Source organism: Sycon ciliatum, chromosome 1 (assembly GCF_964019385.1).
Source record: "Sycon ciliatum chromosome 1, ocSycCili1.1, whole genome shotgun sequence".
Classification (NCBI taxonomy): Eukaryota; Metazoa; Porifera; class Calcarea; order Leucosolenida; family Sycettidae; genus Sycon; species Sycon ciliatum.
The window spans coordinates 50,466,091-50,481,097 of NC_088643.1; the positions used below are offsets into that span (position 1 = coordinate 50,466,091).

The 15,007-nt window shown below is 45.9% G+C and overlaps 1 protein-coding gene across 2 annotated transcripts; it reads left to right on the forward strand.

The window, feature by feature from the left end:
* The first annotated feature begins 7,100 nt into the window (after window positions 1–7,100).
* On the forward strand, window positions 7,101–13,972 carry LOC135830905 (metabotropic glutamate receptor 8-like). 2 transcript variants are annotated; one of them, XM_065343124.1, is made up of 2 exons: window positions 7,101–7,242; window positions 10,195–13,972. In XM_065343124.1, the coding sequence occupies exon 2, from the start codon at window positions 10,290–10,292 to the stop codon at window positions 13,374–13,376; it is 3,087 nt and encodes a 1,028-aa protein (XP_065199196.1). In that variant the 5' UTR covers window positions 7,101–7,242; window positions 10,195–10,289; the 3' UTR covers window positions 13,377–13,972. The 2 variants fall into 2 exon arrangements, with proteins under 2 accessions (XP_065199196.1, XP_065199195.1); XM_065343123.1 differs by lacking the exon at window positions 7,101–7,242 and adding an exon at window positions 7,677–8,004.
* The last annotated feature ends 1,035 nt before the right edge of the window (window positions 13,973–15,007 follow it).

Sequence of the window (15,007 nt, forward strand, 5' to 3'; positions counted from 1 at the left end):
GGATCGACATTTGTGTACACTGTATTCATGTATTGTAAAACTGTGGAGACAATGTGCAATAAAACGATGAAAATGTGAAGAAATTGTGTAGAGAAAAACGGGATTCAAACAAGAATGTTAGTGTTGTGCGTAGGTTTCGTGGTAGCAAGTCTTCAGTGTACAATCATCTGTTGGCTAGTCCTGATTGTTGCAATTCGTATTCCGACTCTTCATTCACTGTATTGTGCCGTGGTCGTCATGGTTATGGACTACAGTTAAAAGTTTTGGAAGCCATCTGTCAGCGTCTGTATAAGCCTAATTTGTGTGTACAGAAAGATGTATAATTGGGTTGAAATTGTTCAAGAAAAGTGTCATGTTTGGTGCGGCCAAGCCTGGCCGTTAATGTTCTAGGTGTAATGTACTGCTGTTATTTGTTATCACTTTGTCCTTCCTTCTTTCTTTCTCTTCTTTGTTCACTTTTCAGTTGCAAGTTTAGTGTTAGTACACACATTCGTTATTGCTCTCGCTTTCATTGTTAAAATTCACACTTGTAAATTTCACTGCTGTTGTTCTTAGTGTTATTTCTCTAACTTAGATTTTCTATAATAGTTCAATTTTGTTTTCAGTGTCCTTTAGTACAACGAAGATTCCTGATGAGTGTTGTACGAAAACTTGTTTGAATCCCTTTTTTCTCTACACAATTTCTTCACATTTTCATCGTTTTATTGCACATTGTCTCCACAGTTTTACAATACATGAATACAGTGTACACAAATGTCGATCCAGCTTGTATTACTGATTGCGGTTATCAAATTTTGTCCTTTACCTTTCTTTATCATAACTATGTTGGCTCACAATCCGAGTTCAAAAATGCTTAGAATAAGTTTTCGTTTTCAAGTTTTTCTTTAATTCCACGATGGCGAGACACCAATAAGGAAGATTGATACAATCATGTACATTTGTAGGTGTGATCGAACTGATACTAGCCAGAAACACTACAATCATGTAGTTGGAAAGGAAATGAACACTGGATCAAGAAAAACAAGCGCGGGGGTCAATATCAGGGGTGATCGAGATGACATTTTTTTACTACAAATAAAAGCACTGGCCAGCAACATAAAAGGGGAGGTATACAAAATAATTGGACAAGCGAACATTGACAACACAGAGGAGCCTGGCATGCGTGCCGATGAGGTAGGTCAACCTCCCCCGACCTAGTGGCCTCGGGTTCAACAGTTGGTCTACGCATCAGGAAGGGGAAATGGACAGAGAAAGGGAGAATGAGCATGAGGAGATTCCACATACAATGTAAATGTACATGTACATGACATTTGTACAATCATGTACATGTCGATTCAGTTGGTCCACTTGATTGCGCTCCTTTAATTAATTTTAATTTGTAGAATGTGTAGTGGAGAGAATGCTGTGGGCGGTTTTCGCTGTCATGTGCCAGATGAAATGGCTTCAGTGGAATCAAAAAAGCCTACATAATTGACATTTGTATGATTTACAAACGAATAATTGTATGATTTAGTGGTCTTTGTGGTTCAAGCAGCAGCAGTGTCATGTACATGCACTAGCCATTCCCAAAGATTAGGGGTATGCGGATAATGCTCGAAAAGGTGGCAGATTCTGCTCGAAAAGCAGTGAAATTGGCAGAACCATACAAACCTTATGGCGGACAATTCCTCGAATTCTGCTCCATTTCTTTATCCACATACCAAACATGCATGAAACTTACCAGGAAAAGTACCGAATTCTGCCAATTTTTCTGCCGGCATTATCCGCATATGCCTACCAAAGATGCTCGCCACTTTTTTTCGCAACTTTACATTGTTTGGAAGAAATCGCACAAGAACTGGCTCATTTTGAGTTGCGATATTCAACTGAGCAACTTTTGAGCTTTCCTGAAAATATGGATGCAATTTCAGCTACATGTACATGTACTTTCACTTGTTTTGGCATGGTTGCGAAAAGCATAAGTTGCGAAATATTTTGGCATCTTGGGAAAGGGCAACCGAGGATACCTGATAACGGCTGATTCACTCGCATTTTCTGCTACATGTACTGTATCAGTGTGAAAAAGAACTTTGAAGAAGACGAGTTCGAGCATTCAATAATGTATTTCCATGATTTCTACCCTGCTTTTCATTGAAAACACTATCTGCATGACCTCCGAACCCTCTGCCATGCAGACCACCAGCACTGATCAGGTGCATTGTACACAATTGTGTAGCCTACATACTAGAACTGTGATACAGTCATGTACATGTACAGTACGTAGCTACAGTATGCTCCTACCTCCGAAAGGATGCCAAATTATGCTCCAAATTTTCAGCCACCAAAAAATTGCAAAATAAGTACATGTATGTCAATAATTATGCCAGCATAATCCGCCGGTGCCTAGCCAGTGCCACAGTGCAGGTTGTTGAATTTTTTTAAAGTGGCAACACAAACAGGATATGGCACCTCCTTTAAATTCTAATCATTATTTTAGACATGTCACTTGTCAGCTACATTGTAGTAGTAGTAGTAGAATTTATTATTTTACTAGGGAACTCCCAACAGGCGTTGCCTTTTTACTGGGAACCCTAGTTGTACATGTACATTGCACATGTAATAAATGTAGTAATATGGAGGGGAGGAGAAAAATCAATCGTGGAAGAAATCGCCAAAGGTAACTGAATATGTCACAGATTGTTGTCAGATTGTCAGACACTGAGATACAGTGGCGGAAAAACCTGTTGAAAAGCGAATACGTGTACATGTACATGTACATGGAGTGTAAATAACCGATGAGGTGTTGAAGAATTGCATTTCCTAACATCTTTGCAGAATAAGAATATGATAAGATTTGAAATCATTTGAAAAGATAAAATCGTGCACGGAAATGGAGAGGATGGACTACATGTATACAATCATGTACATGTACATGTACATGATTGTACATACATACATGTACATGTATGTATTATTATAACCTAATACTGGTTCAAAACCAGTATTAGATACATGTACATGTAAACCTTTTTCGCGCTTCACTCACTTTGCGCTCTTTTTTAGCCACCTGCCTGGGAATAAATTTGGACCCAGATGATGTACAGGTTATCAGTTGTCTGAGGTTTGCCTTAGCTTTGCTATGTGCATGAAACGCAACGTTACAACAATGACCTAGTCGGCTGTCTCTGTTCTCTTCTGCCTTTGTGGTAATGCTCCATCCTTGTGGTGTTGAGCACTCTAGGCAATCTGGGAACTCTCGTTATTGTAAACCTTGTTATGTAGTTCACGCATATTGTTAGATTGACAGCATGAAACAAGATGGAGGACACTGTGTTCGGAAACAGCGACCTAACCTTACTACAACCTTCCGCGGTTGGCAGAGCGGCAGAGCCCAGGTCCCTGCGGACCATTTGAACCATATGGGTGTTGAACCCGGTTCTGACCCTCATTATGCTAGGGGGATTGGAGACTACTCCTTGCGTCCATCGTGTATTCTTTGATCGCTCCTTGATGTCGTCCTGGTAGTCCTGTAGCTACTTAAACCTCAACTTGTATAAAAACTTCTTTTCTTCCAACTTCTGCCCATGGCGTCCTTCTCTCAGCTCGTCATCTGTCAACAGTTACTGCCACCACCACGACACTGTCGCGAGAAGGTGCTCTCTATAGACGGGGTTGCCGGGTGATGTCCCGATGCGGCCATGGGTAGACCTTCACCACGTCGGAACAACCCGGCGGCCCGGCTACACGTTGGTTACGTCAACTACTTCTGTCTGTAAAGTACTTAGTTGTTGATTTGGTTGTGTAGATTGGTATTGGTGAAGACGATTTGAATGTTCAAAACACCTGAGTAATTGCAAGTGCGTCATTGTACATTGTACATGTACAGCACATGTCCATGTCATCAAGAGTACTCTTGATGACATTGTACACAATCTAACAGTTACATGTACATGTACATGTAGATCTACATGTACATGTACATGTACATGTAGATCTACATGTACATGTACAGGTAGGTGAACATGTACTAGGTGTTGTATACTGTAAAACTTAAAAGACATTATTCTAACCAGGCGCATACAGTCATGTATAACGATTTCCCAAAATTGACTAGTTTACGTGTACCAAAGGTAACGATTTTCATTCATTCTCAACGCTCAATAGGACAGTATATGTATCGATTTCTGTATCACTATTTCTTCTATTTTAACGACAGATGTCTCGTTAGAGTTAGCACTTCGTTATGTATTATGACTTTTACAGTAATCACTGTCCGGCCCGGCGTGTATTTACCGCCATATTGCCAGGTGCGTATTTACCACCATAATTATGAATCAAATACTCGAGTTTCGCGGCTTTCGCCAAACAAAAAAAAAACAAAAAAAAACAAACAAACATGAAGGTGAACAGACACACGGTGACCTACACTGGCTACAGTACTTAGAATACTTCGACGCTTTCCAGAGAGCACAGAAATGGGCGTGACAAGGTTCACAGCGCATCATTATTATTCTTTTATTCCACGATGGCGTGACGCCAATAAGGATGATTAATAAGTGCGATAGAACTGGTACTAGCCAGAAACAGCTAGATGGAAATTAACCGGGAGGCAAGATTAAGAAGCAATGGATCATGAAAAACAAGCGGGGGCAATAACGTTAGCAGGGGTGATCGAGATAGTACACGTTCGAGATATCAGAAACCAGGGGGATGCGCGGAGCAAGAACAGGTTCTGCTCAAAAGAAGACTGGATGCATTGTTTCGGAAAGAATTTCTACGAGGTTGGGTTGTGATGTCGATAGGGAGTGAGTTGTAGAGGGCGAGGGCACTGTTGATGGGGGAATCTCGGTGCCTGTTCGCGTGTGCGTGTTCGATGCCTGGAGTAGGTCCTTGTCTGTCTCATGGTACACTGAGTCTGTAGCTTGTTCCAGAGAATGTCACCAATGAATCGTACGTACTAGTACAATGTACATGTACCTCTACCACCAAAACTGGGCAAAAGGATCGGGCCAGAAGGGTGTCATGGTAGACCTACATGTACATGTAGATGGTCAGCTGACCTGGGAGCCTCACGTCAACCACACAATCCAGCAGGTGCGAAAGTCAGTAGGTGCGCTGTGGCGGAGTATTAAAAAGAGCCGCTGAATAGGCCTTTCCGGATTATGTGTTTGCATATTTTTGCATTTTGGGGGTCAAAATGCATTTTGGGGGTCAAAATGCATTTTGTCCATTTTGACCCACTTTGGGCCAGGGAGTCGTAAAATACCGGTATTTTACGACTCCCTGCAAGCGATAGGTACCTCACGATCACCATGAATGATCACCATGGTGCCAAATGTCACGCGACTAGTTGTCGCCATTTTGTTACCATGGCAACGGTGGCATTTTTTTGTGCGTTTTGGGTAAATTTTTGCATTTTCTTTAGAAAAAATTTGATTTATAGGGGTTTTTCAAAACACTTTCCATTTCCATTTTAGACCAAGAAAAAACGCATAATCCGGAAAAGCCTACCGCTGAAGCCTCACCCTGGCGTCAAGATCCTGTTTTACAGGTCGATGATCCAGGGTAGGTTGTCGTACGCTTCCAACGCGTTTTATTCCAACGCGTTTTATTCGTCACTAGCAATTGGCAACATGGAGACCCAGACACGGCTAGCGAAGTGCAGTGCTATCCGCGGCGGCTTCTTCGGTCTGCCAGACTGCCAGTCTGCCACCGTGGTCGCGCACCAGCCCAATCTTTCAAGAGCTCCGCTCACCACCCTGGAGGGCATGTCGGTCCTGCCGGTCGAGCGACCATACTATACAGTTCATCGGCGCAGTCCTGTGGCACCAGCTCCCGCCTGATTTCCGTTCCGAGCCCAGCCACCGGTGACCTTCAGTTCTGTGCCCTGCTAAAAGCGCATCATGGCCCCGTTTAAATGCTCTTCGGCGAGTGTGTTTCTGTGGTATAGCGGGTAGGCCTAAAGAATAGGAAACGTGTTTCGCAATATTGCATGATGCTATTTTTTTAATAGAATTCCCATTCCGTTTTGCTTTAGTGTAGCCCTGAGGTCGACTCACTTATTTATTTTCTACCCTTCCTCTCTCCGGTTTTCTGCCTTCCTCCCCCCCCCCCCCCCCCCCTCTCTCTCTCTCTCATTCCCTCTGTCGTCCACATGTATCAAAGGAGGCGAAACCGCCTGTTGGGGGTTAAAATAAACTTACTTCTACAACAACAAGGGTGCCTGCTATGCATGTACTGAGTCTGTAGTACTACATCAGTACAATCATGTATTATACAGTGTACAGTACTAGTAGTACAATGTCATGTAGGTTCTGGTCAGCTCCACGGGTGTAGTGTGATCACTCTGTGTTCCGACGGTAGATCATGGTAGATCTCCGTGACAGACATACATTTGTACACGTACAGGCTATCCGACACTGTGAGTCTGTCTTATACTACAGGGCTCCTAGAAAGACTTAGTACTACTAGTAGTACATAGTTGCAATGTCAAGATTGGTTCTGTTGTCAACCAATGTTTCATGACCAGACATTAGACACCACTCGTAAGCCCACATGTTCATTGTGTGTGCAAGTGTCCAAGGTTGAGTGCGGAGTCAGTCATTTCGCATCCGCAAGGCGCAACGAAAGATCGGTCTTGGTTGCACGAAACCTCGCCAGTGGCAGCGGGCAGTGCAGTGGCAGCCGTTCCTCCCCTACGATGTCACTCACTACAGACTCAGTACGCGTAGTTTATTCTTCCCTTTCCTGCACGGACTCGATCGTGTATCGATTATCATGCACTGGCAATGACTACATGTGTGTGCATCATCTCCACATGCACAGTCATCATGGTCATGTACTAGCACAGTACTAGTACAGTAGTAGTACTAGAGTACATGTACGTGCACAATCCGAAAATTCCTTCACGTTCTGTTTGCCCGTAAAAGAGGCTTTTGCAGTTCCGCACACAATCATTAGGGTATTACAACAATGTCATTCAGCAGTCACCGCTAGTAATAGTAGTAGTATAGCCAGGGTGCTGGCAATCTTTATTACAGTTATGAAACTTTGAAAGAGCCATGGGCATGGTGCATGGTCCATGGATTTACTGTCTAATGTCATAGTAATGATTCCTTCCCTAACGTTTTCGTAACCTTTTCATCATTAGACCTAGGACAGTCAACGAAAAAGACGTGGCCCACAGACATCATGGATATTATAGTGCAGGGCCTGTCTTCGTACCGATCAGACAAGAGGAGGCGTACGTTTACGACTTTACAGGTAGGCGTCACATTACAATAGGAATGTCGTGAACCTTTCACCTATGATGATCAACCGGAATGATATCTGATAGTAATACCTCAGTCCTTGCGTTCAGGCATACCTACACTCTACAGCTAGTCGTATCAGCTCATCGTGCCATTTACAGTTTTAGTTTTATATTTGGGAGGCGAGGTCTGCAGATCGATACCTCCTACTAGTAGTACCTACCTACTCAGTAGCAGGTGCAACATTCGTTGACGTGATCTGTGTCAAAGACAATCTGCTCGCTTTGCCACACGTGCAGTGCTGGCACGTAGTAGTCGGAGCGAACAGTCCCGCGGACAAAGGCTGATAGTGATACGTTTACGTTATGTGACCGTGCGCAAGCAGCAAAGCGCGTCGCGGCAGTTGAAAGTCACGCACGCACGATCATTTCCTTACTACATGTAGCGCTGCATCCTGGATTGAAATTTGAAGAAGTGAAGTCACTCTCAGGGATCTGCAAGACTTTCTCAGTCTAACAAATTTAGTCACGTACCGTAGGCGTAGTGCAGTTGCGATATTTTGTTGTTCAGTTTCCGTCATTTTCGACTTTCCACTCCGAACATTAACGTAACGGGCATCGATGCCCAATAAGTCAGTGAGTGACCTGCTGCTATCGCCCGCGGCCAAGACAATAATCTAGAAACTAACCAGTTTGATTTCGTCGAGCACCGCGTGCAGGGCCAATTTCTAGGATGAACGGCATCGCTCTAGGCATCTGCCTCCTCGGATGAACAGGTGTGTAGATCTACTGTTGGCGGTAAATAATGTGTTTGAGCGGTATGTGACGGATCGCGGGGTGTATCTTTTGAATTACGGTACTTCAACAACCCGGTCGATGAAGCATGACTGAACATTGGAGCAGAAGATACTTCGATTTGCGTACGCTACACGAGCGGTCATGTTCCTAACACGCTATCGAGTAGGACTCGGGTGAAGAGGGCACTAGTAGTAGTAGTAGTGAGCTGTTCTTCTCTTGCAACTCATTACTGATTTTGCCCAGAGAAATGATATCAGTAGCCATTGAGTATGATCTAAAGTCTAGGAGCATCAAGCCTGGACATGCATTGGCAGCCTCTCGTTCTGACAGGAGATTCAAGGGCTATCCGTTACGTTAGTGCTAGGGATTAGATCGATTTCTTGTCCATTGCATCCCTCGCCTTTGTAACGACGTAAGCGGTAATCATGGTAATGCTGGAGAGCATTGGGAGTGCTGTTGTGAATGGTTGAAGTGCCCAAATCGTTGACTCGTCGTAGTCGTTCCTGATGAACCACTTACCAGGTACCGGTACCTCCACTACATGTGACAGACTCAGTACCTATGCAGGAAATAGTACGAGTAGATTCTACGTAACACTATTATTAATATTATGCGTTTGCAGTTGCATGCTGCTGTACACATGGTACATGACTTGTATTTCTTCAAATAATTGTCTTGCCTCTTGACGGTCTTGTGCCTTTGCCTTTGGGCCAAGCTTCACTAGCTCTGAGCTGTGTCTGTTCATGTGGTAGATCTACTGTCGTGGACATGGAAATCCAGTCGATTGACCGGGGCCGGCGCCCTCAGCGCGTACAGAACAGCGCTTGATCCAATCGATGCGATCAGCGGGCTGCAGCATGTGTGCACTGCTTACCCACGGCTGCATGGCCAGCGCCCTGGGGCCGCTAGACGTGCGACCTGATTTCCATGTCCACGACAGTACGAATCTACGATGTACATGAGATTGTACGGGCACCCTAACACTAGTAACACTGTGCCTGTGTGAGGGTCACTGCATGCATTGTGTGTGACACCAGCGCCCATGGCCTGGGGTCATGCCCATGCCCAGGCATGCAGTGGCTGGCCAGCAGCAGATGTTTGTAGCAGTATACCAGTACTAGTAGTGCTGCATATGCAGCCATTCATCATTATTCATTGTGCGTGGTGCACATGTCACACATGTCACACATGTATCATGTTTGTGGCTTTACAATGTACTGGATCTGCATCATAACTACTATACTATACTGATGGCCATGATTATGGTGATACATGTCATAATAAAAAATTACCAGTATCAGTACTATAATAGAACTGATGGTGGACATGTTGTCTGCATGCTGTGTGAGGGATCCAAATCTAGTGAATCAACAATAATTACTATTTTCTTGCAAACAGTCAAGGAAGCACTCCCAATCCTAGGAAGTATTTATTGCATGAAACCAAACTATTCATGATTCATGCATATCCCACACAGTACAGCACACAGTACAGCATACAGTACAGCACACAGTTCAATGATCAGGCATTGGATCCATGGAGCACTCTTACTAGTCTTAGTGCACAGATTAAGATTTGCAATGGGTCTGGTTTTACATGTAGATCCAATGGATACACGTGCACAGTAAGATGCACTGTGTGCTGGAAGCTGTTGTCTTTGATGCAGATCGTAAAGCAGTGGCTTGTGAATCAAGCCCTGCCTGCTTCTAATCACGACAGGTGTCATCCTTTACCATGGCATTTTGGAGGGGGCGGGGGCTCTGATGTCATAGTTCCTGGCCAACATGCAGATGCATGGAGCATGCTTTGCAAGCCCTACTTCTGATCACGACAGTTTCCATCCATCATCATGAAACGGGGGGGGGGGGATCTCACAGTTCCTGGCCAACCACTACATTTGCATGGAGCAGGTTCCCCTGCTTGGCCATCCATTGCTTCACAGTGCTCTATACAGTGCAGATGCCATTCTGCACTGATCAGTCGTAGACCGGCGGGTTTGAGAGGTTGTGTGCATCCTCTACTGAACTGACACCGCCTTGTGAAATGTAAGAACGTAGACAGCACCATAGCCAGGCATAGGCCCCGGAACACCGTCACGTTATCCATACCAATGTACTTGTGTATTGGTTTGCGCTGTGTGGCTGCGTTTATTGTCGTTTTGCACATAGGTACTGATCCAACTTCTCTAGGCTAGCTACCATCCATGGTTCAGCTTACCTGAGTGTGCCAGTAATGGTGTCGACATCGACCGTAGCCCTGGCTGATGGCAGTCGACGGAGTGGATAGAATGCGGCGACGTTTTGGCCGTGCTGGTGTGCTGCGGTCGGCTCTGTGCGTTCTGGTCTGGACAGTACTGACTTCGTCATGCATCGATGCTTACATGCTGGACACCAACTCAGACTGTCTGTCATCAGAGTCCGGCAGTGCGCTGTATGCCTGGCTCAACACCAGCAAGCCACTGTCTTGTTTTCGCTGGCAACGGCCCAACAGAACGCAGCACGTGGCTGGTAGTGTAGTTATCGGGGCTTTGATTCCGTTGTACAGAACGCCTGCCCAAAGTGACAACTCAATCGTCCCCAGCTTGCCGTGTTCAGTATCAACAGGTCAAATTGGAATCCAGCTGGTCGAGTCTCTCATTCAGTCTGTGGAAGAGGAGCTGGTACAGAATGCATTGGCTGATCGGCTGGTTAGTGCAGTGGAGATTCGAGACACTTGTGTGTCGATGAGTTACTGCGCTAAGCAGGCATCGCACTTTGTCAGTCGCACACCGCATGCCAAGCGGGTGTGTTCCGCGAACGACTCGGTTGCTGCTCGAACGTTGCCACCATCATCGCTGACACCGGGGACGAGTGGTTCGCAGCTGTGCGCAGGTGCTCAGAGTCGAGTTCCCATTGTCATTGGCCCTTCGGACACTACGGTGTTGAAGATCAGTAGTGATGAGCTCAGTGCAAACCATCTACCGCATATCGGATACTGGGAATCATCAGAGAATGACAGGGACACAACAACTGACCCGTACCTCTTCAGGACAGTACCGTCTAGCAGGTATCAGGCCAGGGCCTTGGTAGAGCTGTTAGGGCTGTACAACTGGAGTTACATCTCTGTTATTGGTAGCAGCCATGACAGTCTTGACGGTGGGCTACTGAACCTGTTTAAGCTTGCTGTAGAAGAATATAATCTCAATCCGAACGTCTCGAAGCTGTGCATCTACGATGAACAAATCTCCTCGTTTGCAGGTCCGACACAGGTAAATCGCATTGCTGAATGGAGTGCGAACCAAACAAAGTCCAATGTCACTATCCTACTTGCCGGGTCAGAATATGTCCGCGCACTGTTCTCGGCTTTGCGCTACCTGTCCAGCATGCCTTTGTACAGAGCCAAGCTAGCTAGCAGTCACCATGTCTGGATTGGCGTTAGTGATTGGATATGGAGCCTGGAAGACACTCTACCCTTATGGCCGACGGATGGCAGTCCCCTGGCTGGCCACCACACATTCATCACGTTTGTCATGAACCTACCGGGAGAGTTTCACAGCACGACCGCTGAGTTCAACAATCGTATGCAGAGCAGGTTCTCTGCATACACCGGCGTTGGGCACGCTCTGCGTCGGAATCCGTGGCTGGCTGCACTGTGGACTGCATCTAAAGCAGAATGCACCCAAGGTGACCACACCAGTCAGAACTGCTTCGCCGGACGCTTCAGCCCTTCATCCATGCTGCGGGAGATCATGAAGCCGCTGGTTCTCCCCGTGCGCTCGGGTTCTCTTACAGTTGCTGCTCGAGCGGCGGTGCGACTCGTGAATACAACCCTCGGTCAATGTTTATCAGCTGAGTGTCTGTGGCAGTTCAGTGGCTCACATCTCAGTGAAGCTCTGCTGAGCAATGTAACTCTACCATGTGAAAATGGCTCTTGCTCCCTGTTCTCTAGCAACCAGGAAGTTCCGCCTAGTTTCACCATTGCCAATTTGCAGATATTTCAAAATGAACTGTCTGTGAAGACAGTTGGCCACTGGACACACTCTTCATCGTCAGCTGATAGGTTCTCGTGGTTCGATTGCAATGGCCCGAGTCTCGATGGTATCAAGGAGCCGTGCTTCATGTGGGGCTTGGATTTTGAGAACAAAACGACCAGCTGGCACATTCCCCGCTCTGCCTGTGCCCAGCAATGCAGGCCTGGCCAGTATCGCTACTTCAATGAGAGTGACAATATCGTCTCCGCACCGTGCTGTTGGTCATGCGAGGACTGTAGTCTACGTGATATGGTCTCCTCGGAGCCGCGTGAGCCATGCACGTTGTGCAAGAAAGCCGAAGGGGAGATACCCAGCGCAGAATTCACTCACTGCGTTCTCAAGGAGCCTGTGTATCGGAAAATAAGCGAACCTGTTACAATCGTCATGGCGACGCTGGGTAGTGTGGCGGCAGTGTTGGTTCTGGTTAGTATCATCCTGTTGTTCCTGCAGCGTAAGACGACTATTGCTCACATCACTCATCACCGCTTCTCCATGATCTTGCTCGTTCTGCTGTGTATCAGCTTCCTCTGGTTACCGTTCTCTTTCGTGAAGCCGAATGAGGTATCATGCACGTTCAGATCTCTTGTGAATCCAGCTATCGTGTGGTGCACGACTGTTGCTCTGTTACTGCGTGTGTTGCACCTAGCCTATGAGAACGGCGAGCGCTGTGAGTGTAGACCGGTGCTCTATATCAGCACCGTGTGCTGTTCGTCCTTCCGACGCTTGTTCAGCACATTGGCAATCACTTGCGCTGCATGTCTTTTGCCGTACATAATCTTTCGAGTCGTACAGCCGAAGGATGTCGACATATTCGTGATCGAGGAGAATCGAATTCCGCAGAGAATTCTTCATTGCTTGCTTGAGTGGACCGACTTCCTCCAGTTTGGGATCGAGTTTGCGTTCCTGTTGTTGACGGATGTAATAGCATTCCTGTCGAGAAAACTCCGCGGAGGCTACAGTGAAGCTATGCTGCTCATGTTTTGCAGCTTTGCTCTAACTGTTGAATGGATCGTCCTCATTGTTCTGGTTTTTGTCGACCAACGCAACCGAGACTTGGGCATAGGTATCGTCATCTTTTGCCACATGGCCACCATATTTGGCTGCCTCTACGCTCCACGTATCTACATTGTGCTGTTCCGCTCACGTCGCAACGCACCGCACACTCTTAGCCGGTCAAGCGGTCTCCGATTCAACCCCACCGTCAGCTCCGCAAGCCTGAAGAAGCCAGTGCTGAAGTCTCCGACAACAGATGAGGAATCATCAGACCCACAGATCTTAGTCGACGCCTGTGATTCTCAGCCTTCATCCTCGCCCGCTATCACCAAGGAGACGTCCCTGTAATGGAATGAATACCTGTGTCTTTGGCAGTTCATCACTACACCTCATTAGCACTTGAGGCAAATTTTTGGGTTTTGCACGAGAATGCTTCATTTTTCTTGGAAATTTGTTGATTCTGATTGCCTCCAGAACAGTGAGCAGCGAACATCGCTGCTGCGACTTTGAAATATAGATGTTTGCCCTTTGCACTCGTGTAGATACATCAAGTCCATTATTGTGAAAGAAAACCCTGGCCGTGACTATCAGATCATTACCGTATCATTGTTGTTTTAGTACAGTAAATACATTATTCTACATGTATGGCCACATACTTGATGTAGTGCTTATTATTGAGTTTATGTTATCCACTTTGAGCCCATGAGCCTTGATTGCATTATGATCACTACCTTGACTGATATTATCACACAGAGATGATGAGATTATACTTATATGTTCAATCGATTATCTAATTTAGCATTGGCTGGCTGTGACAGAATTCAACGTATGGCTATGCAGAGCATAGGCTTTCACATACATGCAGAGCGTACATGTAGGCCGTGACGGCAAGTTCTGATCCACAGGGTGTTTTTGCAGTAGCAATTCTTTTGGAAGACTTTGAACTGTCCCCGGTCTGGTGATTGGGTGAATCCCCATCAATGCAGCATGATGTTACGAAGAGTACATAACGTTATGTATTGCCCTCTCTGTGATGTTACTGTACTGTAATCAGCAGGAGAGGTGCGCGCTTGGAGCTGCGCTTACCACATATTCCGGCAGAGAATCAATCGTACAAACCGTTTGTGCAACTCCCTGGTGATAACCATGATAACGCAGGTCTCTTCTGTTCTGACTTATGACTTCAGTGCTGCACTAGCACTATCATGACTACTGACTTTTTTCTTCTTTTTATTTTTTTACGAGAAACCACGGCCACGGTCCACGAACCTCGAGACAGCATACTGTTGTTGTTGTTGTTGTTGTTGTTGTTGTTGTTGTTGTTGTTGTTGTTGTTTGGCTTTATTTAAAGTGGAGTTCCAAAACAGGCCTAAACCTGATGACAATGGTCCCACTGATATTAATAAGAGAAAAGAAAAGTACTGCAGTCACATACAATACTAAGAAGGTAAAAAATACAAAACGCTACGATGTGCATTTTTGTTTCCAAGTGCTACTTTCACACCAGGGTGTTCTAATTTCCCTCCGTTTGAGTGGCAACAAATCTTTCACCTGGTTGCCCCGACGCGACGGGCTTGTTGTCATTTTCATGTGTGGCTTAGGAACAGTCACCTGGTCACCCGGTGACAGTCAGTGGTGCGCCTGTGGTCTCAGTGTCGACAGATTTTGAGCATTTCTCACTTTGTCCTTGAATGGGCAGTAGACCTATCGAGATAATTATCACCAGATCACAACTCACCGCCATAGATCTATCACCTCGAGTCTCGGAACAAAACTGCAAAATCTGTTCTCCTTCAGCCTCAGCTTCCTGTTACCGGTACATGACATTTTCTACGGAGAGAGAACAACCTGAACCAGTCGCTGTGCCATGGGTGGCTGCACGTAGGCTGCGATAGGCGATTAGCTGTCCGTATTATTATTATTATCTTCCTGGAGCAGTTTTTTTCCAAAGGTGTTTCGACGTAAACGGTAAAGGTACA

What these genes read in the sequence shown, in the direction of transcription:
- LOC135830905 (XM_065343124.1), top strand. Translation starts at nt 10,290, where the DNA reads ATGGCAGTCGACGGAGTGGATAGAATGCGGCGACGTTTTGGCCGTGCT.